We start from the raw sequence: 17,650 nt of genomic DNA, 5'->3' as shown, positions 1-17,650 counted from the left end.
AAGTGTGAAGCCATTTTGAGGCTCAAAATGTGGTTTTAGTGTCAGGGTTACAATTAGGTTATGGTCAGGTTTAGAGTAAGGGTGAGGCATTCATTTTTAATGGTTAAGATTAGGGTAAGGGGCTAGGGAAACCATTATGTCAATGAAGGTCCTCACTAAGATAGCTGAACGGGCGTGTGTGTGTGTGTGTGTGTGTGTGTGTGTACATATTTTTTTCCTGTTTTCTTATAAGTTCAGTGAAGTGATGCAGAAACCAGAGACTGAGAGCTGAACGTGTGCACATTTACTCGCCGGTTAACTTTGAAGAACGTCCACGTCCTGCAAAGAGTTTGTGGATCTCAGGTTTTTGGGTCTTTACCTTACAAAATAAAGAGTTGTTGTTGTTGTGATTTGTTGTCATTTAAATAAAACTAAATTGAATCTTGAATGTAAACACTGAATCACACTTTAAAGCTCTGTTGGTAACCACCACCTGATGCTCACACACAACACTCACACAAACAGAGAATGACTGCAGCTCTTTGTAAAGACTTTTAAGTCACTCTTGGCATATCCATGGCAACCACTTTTTGAAGCCTCATTGCTTGTTGCTAGGTGAGGAGATGTACTGGACCAGAAAATCCTTCCATTGACACTCCCTCCACCTCCTCCTCCTCCCACACTACTCTTTCTCCCCCTTCTATCCAATTCCTATCCTCGCATGGTCCCATGGACCTCAGCAAAAACACCAACGTGTGTGCTTCAACGTCTCCCACTTAGAACAAATGGTCAACGATTGTTCCCGTGCTACTTCTGTTGTCATGTCACATGGTTTGCTGTTCTTGGTTTTTATATTTTTATAGCTACTCCCTAAAAGATCCCTGTTTTACATTTTAAGAATCAAGAGTGTTGTGGGAAAGTGTTAAAGGTCCACATCCTAGGAGGGTCCATACCGCCTTCCAAGAGATGGATGGATATAGAGATGTGTGTCACCCTAAAATATGTCATGTTGAAGGGCTGAGAAGCTATAGGTTTTTGCAGTCTCTTATATGTGCTCTATGTTGTTATGCCCCTCCTGTTGTTGGTCTCGGTGCGCTCATCTTTTCTCCCTTTCCTCAGGATCCTATCCCCTCCCCTCAGTGACCGATTAGCCAGTGCGTGATTCCCTCCCATTTCCATGAGAAAGGCGCTGCTCGGTGAAAGGGTTAAGCCTGTGGACTAAGTCCTAAAAAGCAACCCTAATTTTCTGCTCGGTGGGGGAGTGAGGAAAGCGGGGAGTGGGAACAAAGACGCCCAGGGGAGGAGCGGGGACTCTGGGTTTACTATATGCACCTGCGACTTGAAAAGCCACGGACAATGTGCTTCTGAAACGGCCAATTACGAACGGGCCATCCACTCGCTTTTTCTGTGGAAAGACGTGGGGGAGGAGGAAAGACGAGTCTAAAGGAAGGAAGAGACTAAGGAAAGTGAATTTTTAAAGAGGGTAAAGATAAGAAAGTAAATAATCGAGCTCTAAATAATTCTGGGGACAATAGAGGACACCCTGTCCTGCCTTCCCAGCCCCCAAAATTCATCCTCCCATATCACATGATCCCCTGTGTTCTCCCGCTTTAAGTTCATTTTTGTCCCAAGTGTTATCCTGCCTCGGGCAGAGCTAATGGCTCCACCCGGTAGGAGGAAAAGTGTCTCTGGAATGCTGAGAAACACAATTTAAACTTGTTCAATTCAGCTTTAAAGTCAAAGATTCTCTTTTTTTGATGCAAAGCAAAAATTTACGACTGATAAACTCAGAACATTGTGACAACAGGAAAAAAAGGTTTTCCTGTTTTTCTTTTTTTGCATATTTGTAACAGTTTTCAGATCTTCAAACAAATTTTCATATTAGGCAACAATAACCCAAGTAAAACAAAAGTCCTGTCCTTCTGTTGAAGGACAATTTCATTTATTAAGAGGAACAAAGTTACCAAACCTGCGGTCCAAAGTGAAAAAGGAATTGTCCATTTTTAAATCATAAATTAACACGCAGGCCTGATTACTGCCAGAACTGATGAACAACAAATCACTTAAACCGGGCTAAGTGAAGTTGGGTTAAGTGAAGGTTAAGACATCTCACTTTATGTTGTGATCTAAAGAAACTCACTAACGGATCAGAAACAAAATCATCGATATCATGTCCAAGTCTCCAGCGGACCACGGTGACAACTATTATCAACGAACTTAGCAGAGCGGCTGTCTTCCCGGGAGTGACCGGCCTACCAAATGACTCCAAGCCTGTGTCGCTGATGTGTCCAGGAGGCGATAAAAGAACCAGAACTACATGAAAAGAACCTCAGGCCTCACTTACCTCAGCTAAGTGTTCATGATTCAACAGGGAGAAATAGACTGGGACAAAATGGCATTCATAGATTTCAGAGTGAAAAAGAGCTAAAAAGTCTCGGGGAAAATCACAGGAGTCTGATACAGAAATGTAACTCTGTCCCATCCATCAGGGATGTGTTAGTGTTTGTTGGTGTCAACTTTGGGAGCCGACACGTTTCATAAAAATGAAACCTTACCAACAGTCGAACATGGCTGCAGCGTGACGGTCTGGGGCTGCTCTGGTGCTTCAGGATCGATGACTTGCTGGAACCACGAATTTGCAAATTGATGGAACAATGAGTTCTGCTCTCTACCAGAAAATCCCAAAGGAGGATGTCGGATGTCAGTTTGTGCCCTGAAGCATGAAATGATGTTCGGCCTTCAGGGTTTCAGCTTATGGAGCAGAATGATGATCTAAAACACACCAGTCCCCTTTAAAAAGGGGAAAAGTGAACAAAACAATGGTTTTGGAGCGGCCTGGACAAAGTGCTGACTTAAATCCTGACCGCCGTTCGTACTCAAAACCCTCCATTAAGGCTTATAGTGGGGTACACTCATACTGCATTCATAATGCAAATATTATAATTCAATAAAAGTTCAAGTGTCAAAGCAGGTAAATACTAGGCCGACATTAAAATGGTGAAAAATCAAATTGTATTAAAACAATGTCAGAATCATCAGTCTGTGTAAATGTGGCTCATGATTGTTCTCTTGAGTAGTTTTAAGGGGAAATCGTTTCCAGAATTACTTGTATTCACTATATAATTGTAGTATTCTAACCCACAACCTACCCACCTAATCCAGCCCAGCACTGTGCAAATGGATGAATGATTACAATATAAACTAAGAAGCCGGCGAGAGCATGAAGGCTGGATTAGTGAGTTATTGGATTGGAGACAAAGTGAGCTGCTGTAATTTCATTTTCATGAAACGTGTTGGCATATACCTAATTTATTAATGTTGTTATGAAAGCCACAAATCTTTTCCATCAAAAAGGAATCAGACTCTTAGTCTAAGAGCTTCATATACATACTGTTTGCATAAATGCTGCCTACGGTAACTTACACATGACACTGGGCAGGTTAAACCCCGAATGCTGGACATAGTTCAGCTATGATGACTAGAACAGAATTATATCACAGTACGTGACTGACATGTCCCGCTTGTGTTTGAAGATCACACTTTGAATCCAACCAGGACTAAACTTAAAAAAGAAATTAGCATTATCTCAACGTTTGTTACTGCAAAAAGTTTAGAAACAAGAATAAAGGTTTTCTGAGGTTTAATCAGGAACACGCATCCATTCTCTTTAAAAGTTATAAAAATACAACTGACAGTTCATTTAAAAACAACTCTGGTCTTTTTCCAATCCAGCGTCCTTGTATGGAGACATTTGAAAGACCAACTGAAAATCTAGCAGTTCACATAAAAATCCTTTCAATTATTTAAAAGCATAGAAAAAGAAATACTACACCTGCCTAGCGCAAGAGGACATGAATATAAATTCAGCATGCTCAGTTCAGATCGATGCATCGAAACATGAAAATGTCCTAAAACTAAATTATAGCAAATAAAACACCTGCACACAGTGAACACAGTCAGATCTTAGAGCCGAAAGTGTGATTCTGACTGAGGCTGCTTGTATTACTGCATGTAGGAGGTACTACTGCACAAAGCCAGTCCTTTTCCTCGTAGACACGGTGGTGATTGTCCAACAGAAGTTTGTTTCATTTCATTCAAATGTAACTGAAGAGTAGAAGTCCAGATCTAACACAAGGCTACTAAACCAAAGCCACATGGCAAAGAGTTAGATTTTAAAAAGCTCTGTTATTCAAGTTGTGCATTTCATTCTCGAGTTTCCTGCTGACGCGTCACAGCAGCACTAACGAACGGCCAGCAGCTCAGGTGATGTGGCTATCACATGATTTCAGATGGCAGAAAGTGACAGTCGCCATTCGAAGACGTGGCCACGGGAACCAGTCCAACCAGCACTGACTGTGCTGGAACCATAATGAAAGCCAGTATCGCAAGTATTTAGGGTGGTTCTAAAACACAAGTTCTATAATACACAAAACACTAGAAAATATTACATGTTATGTACAACAGACACCCCGGCTTCACTCCAGACATTCAGTGAGAGACGTCTGTGGCAGGGTGGTGGGTGGAGTCTCAGCGCTGCGTGTGTGGCCTGGATGCGTCGTGGCACCAAAGAGTACATTCGGATACTTGTCGTACTGCAGACACATCATCAAAAACTTCACAACTTCTTTATGCTGACATTCTGAAGTACTCCACACCCGATTCCATCTCCTCTCTAGCTGCTCGTGAACCGTTCGTCAGTCCTAGATGTGTGTGAGAGGAACAGTTCCAGTGAGGTAGTGCTGCTGCACACTGGTGTAGCCCCTCTGTGCTGTCGAAGGGTCGCTGGCATCTCCTCCCGGTCCAGGAATGTACATGCTGATCATGTCTCTGAGGTCACCCTGCAAAGCCCCCCGATGGTGGTTTGGTGTTCCCGTGGGAGGAGAGTGGGACACCGGTTCTGATTTCACCATGGACATAGTGACAGGGCTGGGCTGCTGTGGACTGCTGCTGTATGACATGGGGCTGTGGGGTGAAGACGGCATTACAAGTTAAACAACATCAAAACAACGTAATTATTTTGGAATAAAAACGTCAGGATGTACTGCTGAACTACAATTCTGTCCTGTCTTTGTCCACCATAAAAACCAGTGTGCACCGAGCTAGTTACAGCACTTTATCATCAAACACACTCCTGCATTACTGGAAACTCTGCAATAGTTATTTGAATCCGGTGTAGTAATTATATCCAGTTAACTTTTAAGCACCAGATATTTTCAGTTCTGTGTAACATAGATAATAATGCCGCAGAGCGAAATACAGAATTACTTCTCTTACACTGAGAATTTATACATACATATTTTTATCTTGCACTGGGGATTTTGTTGCTATCATCACGTATAAAAATTCCCAATATGTTAACAAACCACAGCGTGAACTCTACAACAGACATGAGTGAGCGCACAGCAGACTATGTTTGATTTTGTAGGAAAACTGCGGGATGACTGGTCTATGTGTCACAGCTGTTTTCTTTCAGTACATCTGCTTTTCTATCTGAATCCTCTATCATAGTTAAACGCGTATTAATGTACACTGATGCAAACTTGTCTTGATTTTCGACACTAAAATGCATTCATTAAATACATGTAGAGAGATATTTTCAGTGTTGGAAGAGACTGGATGGATTATAAAGTTGATACGTGTTCCTGATAAATCTTCAAAATACTGTCTGAGAAAATTTTTAAAATTTGGATTCGACTTGTGTTTAAAAGCTTAAAGGAAAAATCTCAAGCTTCAATGATTCCACTGCTGTATTAAAAATGCAGTGACAGATACAGCTGCAGACCAGTCAGCAGAACCAATCAAACTGGGAACTACTGCAATAAATTGCAGCATCATCCATCCTTACACCTGAAAATTTATCAAGTGTTCAGACTTTGTTTAGGGTCATGAGATCTGTGCTAGGAGGCAAAATCTCCCCTAACACAGGACAATGGTTTGGACGGGGGTCTGTGGGCAGGGGACCACACACGGAGCAAGCCTGCTTGCCAACAAGTTATACTGATAAAGACTGCAGGCAAGGAATGCAGACAAACCTCGTTGCTCAATCATATGTAGACTTCTTTGTGATTCGGTGGGAATGGATGCAACATATGTGCCTCATTTGAATAAACTCAGCATGATGAGTCCTGTGGCAGTTTGAGAACATCCAGCATTACTTATTTCTGGTATCTTAATTTTCATTCAGTAAAAAAGACATTTCTCAGACTCGTTTTTTAAAATCAGAATCAGGATACTTTATAAATCCCCAAGGAAATTATGTAAAACAATATAACAGTGAGGGGATTTTCAGCACAGAGAAATAAATTCACCGAGTGAAAGTCCAAGGAACCATGAAGTCGCACTAACGAAGGATTGCACGCTCCGTTTCCACCAGATTTTAACACTTGACCTGAGTTTGGAGAACTCAATGAAGAAGTAACCTACAGTTTAAACGCTGCTGCTCAGTATCGTATCTGCGCGCTTTGCCATCTTTAACGAGCGCTGGGAACATGCGCGGTTGTTGTTTTGCAGAAACGCAGACACACACTCACCTGTATGAGTTGGCCCCGTTCATGTACGTCTGCGGCGCCGTCATTGCAGGTGGGTACTGGAGAGCTGACAGCTCATACCGGTGGAGCTGCTGTGTGTAGCCCAGTGCCTCGCCCTGCATGCCGGCGTATCCTCCGGTGGGGCCCCAGCCATAGCTCTCCATCCTGGGGCTCCCACCTTGGCTCTGTGCCGCTGCCACCAGCAGGTTTCCCGCTGTCAGTGGGTACTTGCCTACCTGAGTGTCTTTTTTGAGTAAAGGCTTTGTCTTGCGTCGTGGCTTGTACTTGTAGTCAGGGTACTCCTTCATATGGACCGCACGGAGCCGCTTGGCCTCGTCAATGAAAGGCCGCTTCTCAGCATCGTTCAGAAGTTTCCACTCGGCCCCCAGCCGCTTGCTGATTTCAGAGTTGTGCATTTTCGGGTTTTCTTGTGCCATCTTGCGCCTCTGCCCCCTGGACCAGACCATGAAAGCGTTCATGGGCCGCTTGACTTTATCCATGGGGTCGGCTCCAGGTGCGCATGCCGTTTTAGAGCTCGGGTGAGAGTTTCCATTGCTGCCCATGCTCCCGGTCATGGTGCCGGTGACCGGTGACATTCCCTGGGAGGTCTGATGAGAAGGGGGCTGGCCAGTCGGCTTCAGCTCGTGTTCCATCATGCTGTACATGCTGGGAAAAGTAGGAAAGTTGAGTTACAAATAAACGATCGAGCACTCAGGAGCCTTCGTCGCCGTCAATCTGGCGACTTTTGGCCAGGTTTAGTTACACGTTTCCCCGGGGCTTACGCACGACACACCCGTGAGACTGCAGCGGACAACCTGCCCCCCCTTTCTTAAATTAAAAGTCTCTCGAGGCAGTCATTAAACTAGCACTGAGATACACTTTCACAGTAAAGTTTTGCGGTTTCAGTGCAGTGAAAGAGTTTACGGAAAACCACTTGTTGTCAGACAGCCAGCTCACACACTGAACTCATCTGTCTGTTCACTCCCAAAGTTCTCCTATTCTCGTGCAGTCAGGCATGAACCAATGGGAATGGCAAAAAGCTTCATTCTGTGCGTGTGCATTTGCAAATGAAAGGGCTCCGGGGGTGCGTGAGACACTTGTTGATGACGGAGTTGGTGAGAGGAAGCATTCCAGTAAGACAAGACGATCTTAATAATCCCCGGGCAACTGTAAACTATATACTGAAAACGAGGTTTTAGCAAAGTTGTCTGTGGAGGCAGCCACGCAGGCTGTCACGCGGCTTAAAATATGGTTCGAAAGATCCGCAAATATAAATGTATCTATAATCATGAAAGTTGAAATAGTACAAACAACAAAAACTAAAAGAGTAAACAGGGGTTTGTGTTTATAACCAGTTCGATTTCATTTATAAAGCACAACAACAACAGTGTTTGAAACTGCGGGGTAACCGTCCGACAATATCACAAAGAAACCCCCAACGATGAGAGCTCCTCTGTGGGCAACACGGGGGACACAACTCCCTCTAACTGTTAGCCAGGGCCAGGCTGAGAGAGGAGCGCATGCTGCCGCTGGTTGGTTAGGGAGGTGCAAGAGAAAAACCATCAAAGATCCAATAATTTCATTTCAACAGAGACATATTGTGTCGCACAGCCTGTCGGGACTGTTTCACACACGCAGCTCTGGTTCCAGAGTTTTTAAAAGAGCAAGAGACTTTCAACTTAGCATTTCAAACCTAAAAGTTTTTCTAGAAAGAGTAAATTATTTGCACACAGTAACAGAATTATGTAAAAATAGCTCCTGAAAACTAACCATGTTATTGAGTAATAGCACAAACCATGGGTGTGCAATGGCTTTGTAAAACTTGTAGCTGGTAAAATCTGACTGAGGCTTATCTTCCAGTTTACATCCAACAGAAGTTTGAGCTGCAGCTTTAGAAAGCTTCATGCCAAAAGCGAAAGAAATCAGTTTAGCTTGAGGAAAAGATATGTTGGTGTTCATAACTCAGGAGGTGGATATGAAAAGTTCCAACTGTCAAGAACTGGAGTGGAAGTGTCATCGAGAAACTCAAAGAGAGCCAGAACAAGCCTTACAGAGGTAGGAAGTAAAAGACTAGTGAGAGATGCATCCAAAGATCCCAGAACAACTGCCGACACACAAGTGACCCCAGTAGGACATTCACAATTGTTATTTCAAGGAAGACAGTTACTTGCACCCTGCACAGGAAGCAGAGCAATGGAAACTGTGCAGACACCTTCAAGTCAGACTGAGATACGCTAAAGACAGCCTGGAGAAAGACTATGCACACTGGAAGCCCGTCCTTTGGTCAGAGAGAACTAGCCATAGAGACGCTGCTTATGTTTGGAGAAAGAACACAATCCCCACAGTGACACACAATGACGAGAGTACTAATCTGCAGGGATGCTTCGGAGCGTCTGGAACTGTGAATGTCGTCAAAGTGGAAGGAATCGGGAAAATCTGGAACCCTGAAGCAGTCGGCAGCAAAGCTGGGTCTGGGTCGCTGCTTTATCTTCCAACATGACAACAACACCAAACACACATCCCTCATGGTGAACCACCTTCAGAACAACAAGTAAAAAAGCTCTGACTTGAATTCCATTGAAAGTCCTTGACAGTTTAATTTGGAGGAGCTTGAAAGTCGCTAAGAATGTACTGGGATTACTTTGGAGATGTGCGAGTCTTGTTGAACCACAGCAAACGACTGCAGCAATGTCGACAACCCTGGTAGTTTTGTAAAATGATTTTTATCACCGTGAAGTGAAGTTGCTTGAAAAAGCTGAATTAAAAGTGTTTGTTCTGTTGGTACGTAACCAAATCATGTGTTAACATCAGTTATCAGAGTGTCCTTAAAGCCAACACTGATGAGACAATCATAACGAGAAGCTTCAGATGAGAGTTTGGGTCGAATTTAGTTCCAAGAACTTCAACGTTATTTATACCAAATCACAACAACGTGTTTTATATTGGAAGGTAAAGACCTCTACAATGTAGCCAGCTCTGATTAGTACTCACAATCAGAGCCTTAAAGAATGATAATAGAGTACGATGTGGCTGTTTCGATTACTTTAATTATGCCGTACTATCTCCTGCTGACTTTGTGAACATGTCAGAGAATCAGAGACTCTTTTAATGTTAAAGAGCTTGGACCGTGACATTTCCATTATATCTCCTCATTCAGCAGACCCACGAAATAATGATGAGATTCAAATGTTTTGGAACGCATCAAAGTCCAAACAGCTTGATGGAAAGGAGGGGAAATCTGAATGAACAGAAATAAAGTTGGATAAAATACGCTGGGGTTTGGAGGTCAGAGAAGTGGGTAAAGGCTATAGATTTATAGGGGGAGAAATAACCAATGAAAACAGGGAAGGCCAGAAAATGAAGGTGAAAAGAAAGGAGGAGGGATGCAATGATGAAGGGATGGATGATGAAGGGGTGGGTGATGGGTTGGTGCAGGAGGGTGGATTTGGATGACAGGGCTTGAATAGACCTCTATTCTTCCCTACGCTGGCTTCTCTTATCATGCAAAACAGGCCCGTTCAGCCTCCCAGCCATCCGTCACACAAAGAAAGACCATGGCAGCCTTTTTACAAGCCTCACACTCACATAATCCACCCACCCCATCCCACCATCTCTCAACCCTGCGATCCAACACCCAACAGGGAGCGAGTTGGTACCCACAGTGTGCATGTGGCATTTGGGGGATGGGCACAGGGTACATTCACCACAAACAGCGCCTTTGGAAAAGGGACCACCTAACCTGAGAAGCAGGCCACAAAGTTGAGCTGTGCACCATGTTTTGAGGCTGTGCACACGATTATAGAACCACGGGAAGCTGGAATAAGGCTGCCCGTCCATCCCAGGGCTAACATTTCTCTATCTTACGTCTGTGCCTGTGAGCTGGAAATTAGTCTGTGGATAAACTGTCAGTGTCGCTCCTCCAGCAGGCTGGGAGAGAAAGAAAATGCAAATCCACAAGAGTGTGCATGTGTGCTACAGAGAGTACAGGGCTGATTATGTTAGCAAGGCTGAATCGACGTCTCCCTCTAGTGGACGGAGACGTTATCGTTCATACATTTGTTGGCCTCCTGCAGGACATGCTGATGGTGCTGCTTCTCAGACAGCTTCTATTTGCTCAGCAGGAAAAACACTGTATGCGTCTCTATTTCATCATTTTATATTCCAGCTTTATTACAAATGCACACATGTATCTTTACCTTATCGTAGACATGCCTTATGCCGTTACATGTTTAGTACTTTATTATGAAGAATTGCACTCTATGCAAGAGTCCGTCAACCAGCCGCAGCCTCAGTAAACTGGTACGGTCTGTAGCTGCTGCACCCACGGTGGGTGAGTCAACCTCAACACCGTTTCACACAAACATCAAATATTTGAATAAGAGCAAATTAATTCAGTCCTATGACGCTCCTGTTGTCTCAGGGCTGTCTCTTTTTAATGAAGATTCAGATCTTAATGAGCTCTCTTTAATTGGGAGAAAGAAAAAAAAAGACAACGGGAAAATAAATGATGGGAAATGCAACAGAGACACTGACACGTTCTCCTCTGATGGGACACAAAGAGTTCCAGCTCTAACATTGACTGCTCCACTCCATCGCCCACGTCACTGAGTGAGCTTTGCCACAAAAGTAGACACCACACAGGATTTGGCCAACAGAGGGCTGCTTTACAGCTTTAAAGAAAAGGAAAAGAAAAGGATGTTTTTATTGTTTTTCTTTTAAAGACCAATAAAATAAATACTATACAGTATCCAATGTAGAAAACCTGATACACTGTCTCAAAAAAAAGAAAAAAAGAGAGGGGAAACAATCCATACATTTGGGGGAAAAATAAAAAATATTAGCACTGATAGCACACACCTCATAATACGAGAGCTCAGAAACTTTTGGTGGAGTGGAAAGCAAGATAAAAATCTCTATATACTTTTATATTTGTAGTTTGGTCCAGATGACACTCCCCATTCATCTATAAGATTTGGATGAGGTAGGTTACAAAACATGACCACAACCATTTGAAATCTTATATTCCCTGTAAAAAAAACAAAAAAAAAACAAAAACAAAACAAACCAAAAAAAAAACAAAAAAAAAAAAACTCCAATCTCAACTAACTGGAGACGGGGAAAAAAAATAAAAACCAAAAAGCCGCTTGGATCTGGGTCAGGAGGCCAAACCGCTACAACTCACCGTTTCTGCCTGCAAGCACTCCTCATCTGAACTCTACTGTACAAATGGCTGAACAGGGTTACGGCCGCAATGGGAAAGGAGGAAAAGCAGAGAAGCACAGCAGTAAAGAGGATCAAATTTGTCAGCCACTGTACAGCTCATTTTATTGATCATGTCCTGTTTACTTCCAGAACCCAAAACCTGCTGTAAACATGACCGTGGGCGTGCGTTGTGCAAATACACTGAAGATTGTTTAAATACTGAGCTAGTCAATCACACCGCTGTTCATTCAGAACACCGTCGAGTCCAGACTGCTCGGGTCAGCCGACCGACGCTGCAACAGCCAAACCTCACACAAGCTGCAAATCAACAGTGTCTCTTTGCCAACAATCAGCAAGTATAATGTCATCACTGGACTTTAAATGTGCTTTTGGAAACAGTTCTGGCGTGAAGCAGAGTATTTAACCGCTGGGAAAATTTCAGGGTCGATAAAAGACAATGGCAAATGGAGCAGGTCAGCAAGTCATTCTTCCAAAATCATGTCAAATGCTGAGTAAATTCAGGGTGGAATTTAGAAAAAGGAAGTTTTTAGTATTCGTATTGTAGGAAACAAGCTTTTACTTCTAAAACAATCGGATATGGGTGGACAAACAGAAGCGGGGAGTCTTCTAGATAAGATCGGCCACGTTCATGGGCATCTCCTCCACGGTGGTGTTGTAGAATGTCTCAATGTCCCTCAGTGTTCGCTTGTCATCCTCGGTTATCATGTTAATGGCTACTCCCTTTCTGCCGAAACGACCTCCCCGACCGATCCTGTCAAAAACAAAAAGGGATCACCGTCACTGCAGATATCATCTCTTTGGGTTTGCTGCTCATGCTCACGTTGGACAAAGAGTTGACATGAACATTTCATTTGCCTGTTGTGCATAGCTGCCAATCATGTCTGCAAACCGTTTATGTCCTCACCTGTGGATGTAGTTTTCCCTGTTGGTTGGCAGGTCGTAGTTGATGACAAGGGAAACCTGCTGAACATCAATACCTCTGGCCTGAGAAGAAACAAACACCTTTACTTACATGGCACAACTCAATTTTGGATCTAACAGCGAGCCAAAGCAGGAGAAGGATGGTCTCTGAAAATGTACTGCTCCCCCCTTCCCCTGGAGTTTCTCTGCATCACTCTGAGACAGGATATTTTAGAGATGGTAAGCAGCCTTACATATTTGTTTAATATGTGCATTGAAGGACATGTCCTGGTCAAACAGGAGGCCGAGGTCATGCCATCCAAGAGGAATCTGGCTGTCAGGGCCGAGCACAATAACCTCAGTTTGATCTTTATGGCCATCTATCAATTAAAATTGGGCCGTAAACTGGATGTTTCTTTGCACTCATGTCCTGAATAAGAGCTAACCCCACATACAAACTGGTGGTGGGTCCAGTTTCTATGACCCACCACAGCTTTACCCAGAACTCTCACAGGTGAGCTACAGGAATAAATGTAATCTGCCAATTAGTTGTGAGTCAGGGATTTCAACCCAGCTACAGTGGAGGGCAGATCTCTGCTCTACCAAGGAACTTTCAGTCCTTTACCAACACTGCAGCTGGCAGGAGAGGGAACCTTGGACTGCAAACAGCACTAATAAGAAGCCGTTACATACCAACAGGTCAGTGGTAATAAGGACTCGACTGGAGCCCGAGCGGAACTCCCTCATGATCAGGTCTCTCTCCTTCTGGTCCATGTCACCGTGCTGAAAAGACAGAATGAAGTCTTACAACATGCACTGAAAGTTTCCACACTTGTACCAAATGTGTCAGTCACACAAAGAGGTTCGTACCAGAGCAGAAACTGTGAAGTCTCTGGCATGCATCTTCTCAGTAAGCCAGTCCACTTTTCTCCTTGTGTTGATGAAGATCACAGCTTGTGTGATGGTCAAGGTTTCGTACAAGTCGCACAAGGTATCCAGCTTCCATTCCTGAGGACCACCAGGTCAGACTGTTAGCACAGCAAGCTCAGCATGAACACCCTGATTACAGGGAAAGCGAGTGCACGTTTTTCACCTCTTTTTCCACATTTATGTAAAACTGGCGGATGCCCTCAAGTGTCAGCTCCTCCTTCTTCACGAGGATTCTGATAGGCTCACGCATAAACTTCTTTGTGACCTCCAAAACATCAGCTGGCATGGTGGCAGACAGTAGGACAACCTTAAAAAGATTTAGAGAGATATCCGTCAGCTACAAGCAGAGTTCATATTTCAAGCAAGGATCTTTGGCTCGGCCGTTACGGCGCTGACACCAAAGTTCTAACCTGGATGTTGCTCGACAGCTTCTGGAAGATCTCGTAGATCTGATCCTTGAATCCTCGACTAAGCATCTCATCAGCCTCGTCCAACACGAACATTTTGATGTATTTAGAAGCTGCAAAAAGGGAACCACCATGTTACACATACGGGCACATAACACAGCCATACGTTTGCACACCGATACAACTGATTCATGTTGGATTTAGGAATCACGTGCCACTAATGAGGTTTCGGTAATGAAGCGTCTTCAGGTGTAAAGGTGCCGTATTCAGAAGTAATGAATGTATGATCATGCCTCTGGACCTCTGTTGTCATGAAAGCTCGAGCCAGCAGAACGCCGACCACAGCTACACCACAGCAGGGGCTTACAGTGTCAGCTGACACGCATGGGTTTCATCATTATACAGCATTATACAATAACTGACCTCCGAGGTGATCAAAGTCACCAGAGACTCGTTAATTTCTTTCTTTGTGGTCACACATTTCAAACTAAGCCTGATTTAACTCCTTCTCAGGAAGACTTACAAAGGTTTTTGCGAGTTAGCATGTCAAAGACGCGTCCGGGAGTTCCCACCACGATGTGTGGGGCTTCAGCCTGCAGTTTCTGGACCTCACTGCGGATGTTGGTCCCTCCAATGCAGGCATAGCAGCTGGCTCCCATGTAGTCGCCCAGGGCAAGGACCACTTTCTGAATCTGAAAGAAAGTCAAAGACCAGACGTTAAGCCATGCAAAAGGCTACATGAGAGATCCTTAAGAAACAATAGCACAATATGTCACTAGTGTAAGAGGGCGGGTGTGGAAGCCTACCTGCTGAGCCAGCTCCCTAGTGGGAGCCAGGACCAGAGCCTGAGTGCCTTTCAGCTCCACATCAATCTGCTGAAGGATGGAAATGGCAAAGGTGGCAGTCTTCCCAGTGCCAGATTGGGCCTGAGCAATCACATCGTAACCTGAAATTAAAACATGTGCAATTTAGTATCCAGGGAATTCTTGGGGTTGTTAACTGCTAAGTGTTAGAAACACATCATTACATATTGAAGCACGCTTACCCTTGATACAAGGCATAATGGCCCTTTGCTGGATAGCTGAAGGTTTCTCAAAACCATAGGCATAAATTCCCCTGAGCAGGGTCTCACGTAGACTCATCTCATCAAAACTATCCACAATCTGGTTCCAATTGCTCTGGAAGGGTTAGAAAGAGCACAGGTTTATTGTCAGTTCATTACATGCTGTGCTGTGAAGAACGTCACAGTGTTGGTGAGAGTTTCATAGGAGACTTACCTCAATGATCCCATCTGGCTCCATGCCTTCAGGGCCATTGTCTCTGTGAATGACAGAAACTCAGTTATCTTTCCTCTCAAGCTGCACTTGTAAATGACCTTAATGCACTAAATCCTCTCTGCCCACGAATAATGAGAATAAAAAGAATCTTCTGTGGCACAAAAATATCCCCCTTTAAGTAAACGTGCTGATATAATCATTACCAGGCTCGCCGTTATATCATTCTTCCCAAACTTGGCATGAAAAAAGAAGCCTTCGCCCCTTGTGCTGTGACGCGCGGCCTTGTGGAGAGGCCGCCATTTTTGCTACATACAATCAAGATGGTCGTTTCTCCATTCAGGGAGGAAAAGACAGGGGCGGGTGGACGCTTCACGGAGGAAACAGAGCCACAGCCACGTCGAATGTGGCCAAGTAGTCGACAAACGCCGACATCTTTGTGTTCAAAGCGTTCGGATCATTTAGAGCTGTCCGCGATGCTATGAAGAAAGCGGCAGAAGAAGCTTCGCGGCTTTCCGCCGCGGCCTGCTCCGCATTAGCTGCTAGCAACAGGGCCTGCTAGTCTGTAACTGTCGGCGAAAGTCGGCGAAAGCTATTGTTCATTTAGACACGTAAGGCACAGCGCTTTATGGAGGCAGCACACAGCTCCACCACATGCAGCGTGTGTAAGCGGAAAAACGACCATTTTCAGCGGCCTTAAAGCGGCCTTTGTTTAAAACGCCGACCATCCGTACTAAGACCATGTGACTCCATCGAACAGCACGAAACGGCATTAATTCACCTTTACAGACAAAATAAGGTTCGTTACGTGTATTACACCCGAAAATATCGTAGTTCCGATGTTTTGGCTTCAATATCAAGTTACTACAAATGAAAAGAGGAAGAATTTTTAAAGGCCTACATCAGGCTTGTTCACGTGCTGTCGCCGGATGCCGATAACGACCGCAGTCTGTATCCACATCTGAAGCATTAAGACTAATATAACTTCTGACTAGCATGACTTTAACGATCTAAAACATTCAATCTTATTTCACACTCGTCTCCTGAAACGCGCAGAGTCCTAATGTTCATCTAAGACAAAAAGTCCCCGAATGTTACTCGACTACAAAACTCGGTTAAAAATCTGCATTCTTGAGAACATCAAGTAAAATATGACGGATTGAAGAAGAAAATACGCCCTAGAACTCACACTTTATGCGACCAAAAGTAGCCCTCCTTACCTGTTATCATATTCAGCCGACATTATTTCAAAGAAAGAATCCGCAGCAGAAATCTCTTATATAGGTTATGCGCACAAAGAGGCTTTCTCATTGTAAAAGCTCACCGTCACTTAGCTGTGGTCCCGCCCACAGGCACTTGCGATTGGACGAGCTCTACGTCACGTAAAAGTAAGCAGACCCACGGGGCGGACCGTTTCCGTTTACAGTATGCTCGTAATTCACGCTCGTGCCCGAGTTCTTTAGCCAAAGAGGCGGGGTTTCAGTTTTTACGGAATCCGTTGGTGACGCAACCGGGTTTCTTCAGTCCGCCTGCCCAGGTGTGTCCCCGCTGCTTTGTTCAGACATTAAAAAACGCCGAATTAAAAATAAACACAATTTTAAAAAATTAAAAATAAACACAATTTTTAATTCGGGTCATGCAACGTGTTAATGTTCCAGCATTACGTCGAGTATTTACAGCCTATCAGAAATGAGGCTCCTGTGTAATATGCATCAACACACTGCTCTTTACATTCACTCATACTCTATCACGGGAAAGAGTTAAAAAAAACTTTCTGTTGATTATCTCAATTTCGTGCTGAATCTGGATAATGGACAAATCTAATGACAGTGCAGTAGGTTAGCTCCATAAATGTAAATAAATAAATAAAGCTTGAAAAACTAATGTCTATAATGGCACATTTTAATGCTTTAAAAAAAACCATAACCACAAAATGACACCATGAAATTAAACTGAACATTGTCCCAGTGACAATAATGTGGCATCTGTACCTGGTTTAGAACTTTTTAAGTGTTATCATGTATATGAAGAACCCATCGTGTCTTTCTAGTCTCTACATGTGCTGAGAATCATTCAGATATTTGCTCTGAAATGGGGTTTTATTACTTTCATGTAATGTGTTTTTTATTTCTTGATCTAATATTCTGTCTCCATTAAAATTAAACTACCATAAACAACTAGGCTGCTCATTTCTTTGTGAGCAAACTTACAAATTAACCAGATCATCAGATGATTGTACCACTGTACTAATATTCACTTTCTACACAGATTGATGCTTTTTCTTTGTGGATTCCCTCATCAGGTATTGCTTTTCTGTATGGGGCCGATTTGGACTTCACACCATGTGGGCAGCAAAAACAAAAAAGCACTTGGGTTTTGGTTACGACTTGTTCTCTCAGTGCTTATGTAT

At 43.7% G+C, this 17,650-nt stretch overlaps 2 protein-coding genes and 1 non-coding gene across 4 annotated transcripts; all 3 read right to left on the bottom strand.

Annotated features, from left to right (window-relative positions):
- Nucleotides 1-3,325: 3,325 nt before the first annotated feature.
- sox19b (SRY-box transcription factor 19b) lies at nucleotides 3,326-9,448 on the bottom strand. Its single transcript, XM_086285381.1, has 2 exons — nucleotides 6,510-9,448; nucleotides 3,326-4,941 (listed from the first exon to the last, which is right to left on the bottom strand). The coding sequence occupies exons 1-2, from the start codon at nucleotides 7,169-7,171 to the stop codon at nucleotides 4,680-4,682; spliced, it is 924 nt and encodes a 307-aa protein (XP_086141507.1). The 5' UTR covers nucleotides 7,172-9,448; the 3' UTR covers nucleotides 3,326-4,679.
- Nucleotides 9,449-11,177: 1,729 nt separating this feature from the next.
- Nucleotides 11,178-16,714, bottom strand: eif4a1a (eukaryotic translation initiation factor 4A1A). 2 transcript variants are annotated; one of them, XM_086285380.1, is made up of 11 exons: nucleotides 16,565-16,714; nucleotides 15,244-15,286; nucleotides 15,012-15,144; nucleotides 14,773-14,912; nucleotides 14,490-14,658; nucleotides 13,970-14,079; nucleotides 13,723-13,866; nucleotides 13,500-13,637; nucleotides 13,323-13,412; nucleotides 12,634-12,713; nucleotides 11,178-12,480 (listed from the first exon to the last, which is right to left on the bottom strand). In XM_086285380.1, the coding sequence occupies exons 2-11, from the start codon at nucleotides 15,265-15,267 to the stop codon at nucleotides 12,336-12,338; spliced, it is 1,173 nt and encodes a 390-aa protein (XP_086141506.1). In that variant the 5' UTR covers nucleotides 15,268-15,286; nucleotides 16,565-16,714; the 3' UTR covers nucleotides 11,178-12,335. The 2 variants fall into 2 exon arrangements, with proteins under 2 accessions (XP_086141506.1, XP_086141505.1); XM_086285379.1 differs by having other exon boundaries at nucleotides 16,461-16,597.
- Nucleotides 14,229-14,369, bottom strand: LOC147336474 (small nucleolar RNA SNORD10). The gene has a single exon (XR_015128680.1). It is a non-coding gene; the product is annotated as a small nucleolar RNA SNORD10 (small nucleolar RNA).
- Nucleotides 16,715-17,650: the final 936 nt, after the last annotated feature.

This window comes from Aulonocara sp. 'chitande type north' Nkhata Bay, linkage group LG3, assembly GCF_057382095.1.
Source record: "Aulonocara sp. 'chitande type north' Nkhata Bay isolate Kocher_YH1m ecotype deep benthic linkage group LG3, A_spYH_male_GT1.1, whole genome shotgun sequence".
Lineage (NCBI taxonomy): Eukaryota > Metazoa > Chordata > Actinopteri > Cichliformes > Cichlidae > Aulonocara > Aulonocara sp. 'chitande type north' Nkhata Bay.
Note: the sequence above shows the minus strand (reverse complement) of the source record. Positions and strands in the feature narration are given on the sequence as shown.

Excerpts from the sequence above, each read along its gene's own strand:
- sox19b (XM_086285381.1), bottom strand. The coding sequence starts at position 7,171 with ATGTACAGCATGATGGAACACGAGCTGAAGCCGACTGGCCAGCCCCCT. Across the intron at positions 4,942-6,509 it reads AACGGGGCCAACTCATACAG|CCCCATGTCATACAGCAGCA; the intron begins GTGAGTGTGTGT and ends TTCACCCCACAG.
- eif4a1a (XM_086285379.1), bottom strand. The coding sequence starts at position 16,483 with ATGTCGGCTGAATATGATAACAG. Across the intron at positions 14,659-14,772 it reads CTAGGGAGCTGGCTCAGCAG|ATTCAGAAAGTGGTCCTTGC; the intron begins GTAGGCTTCCAC and ends ACTTTCTTTCAG. Across the intron at positions 13,638-13,722 it reads ACATAAATGTGGAAAAAGAG|GAATGGAAGCTGGATACCTT; the intron begins GTGAAAAACGTG and ends GGTGGTCCTCAG.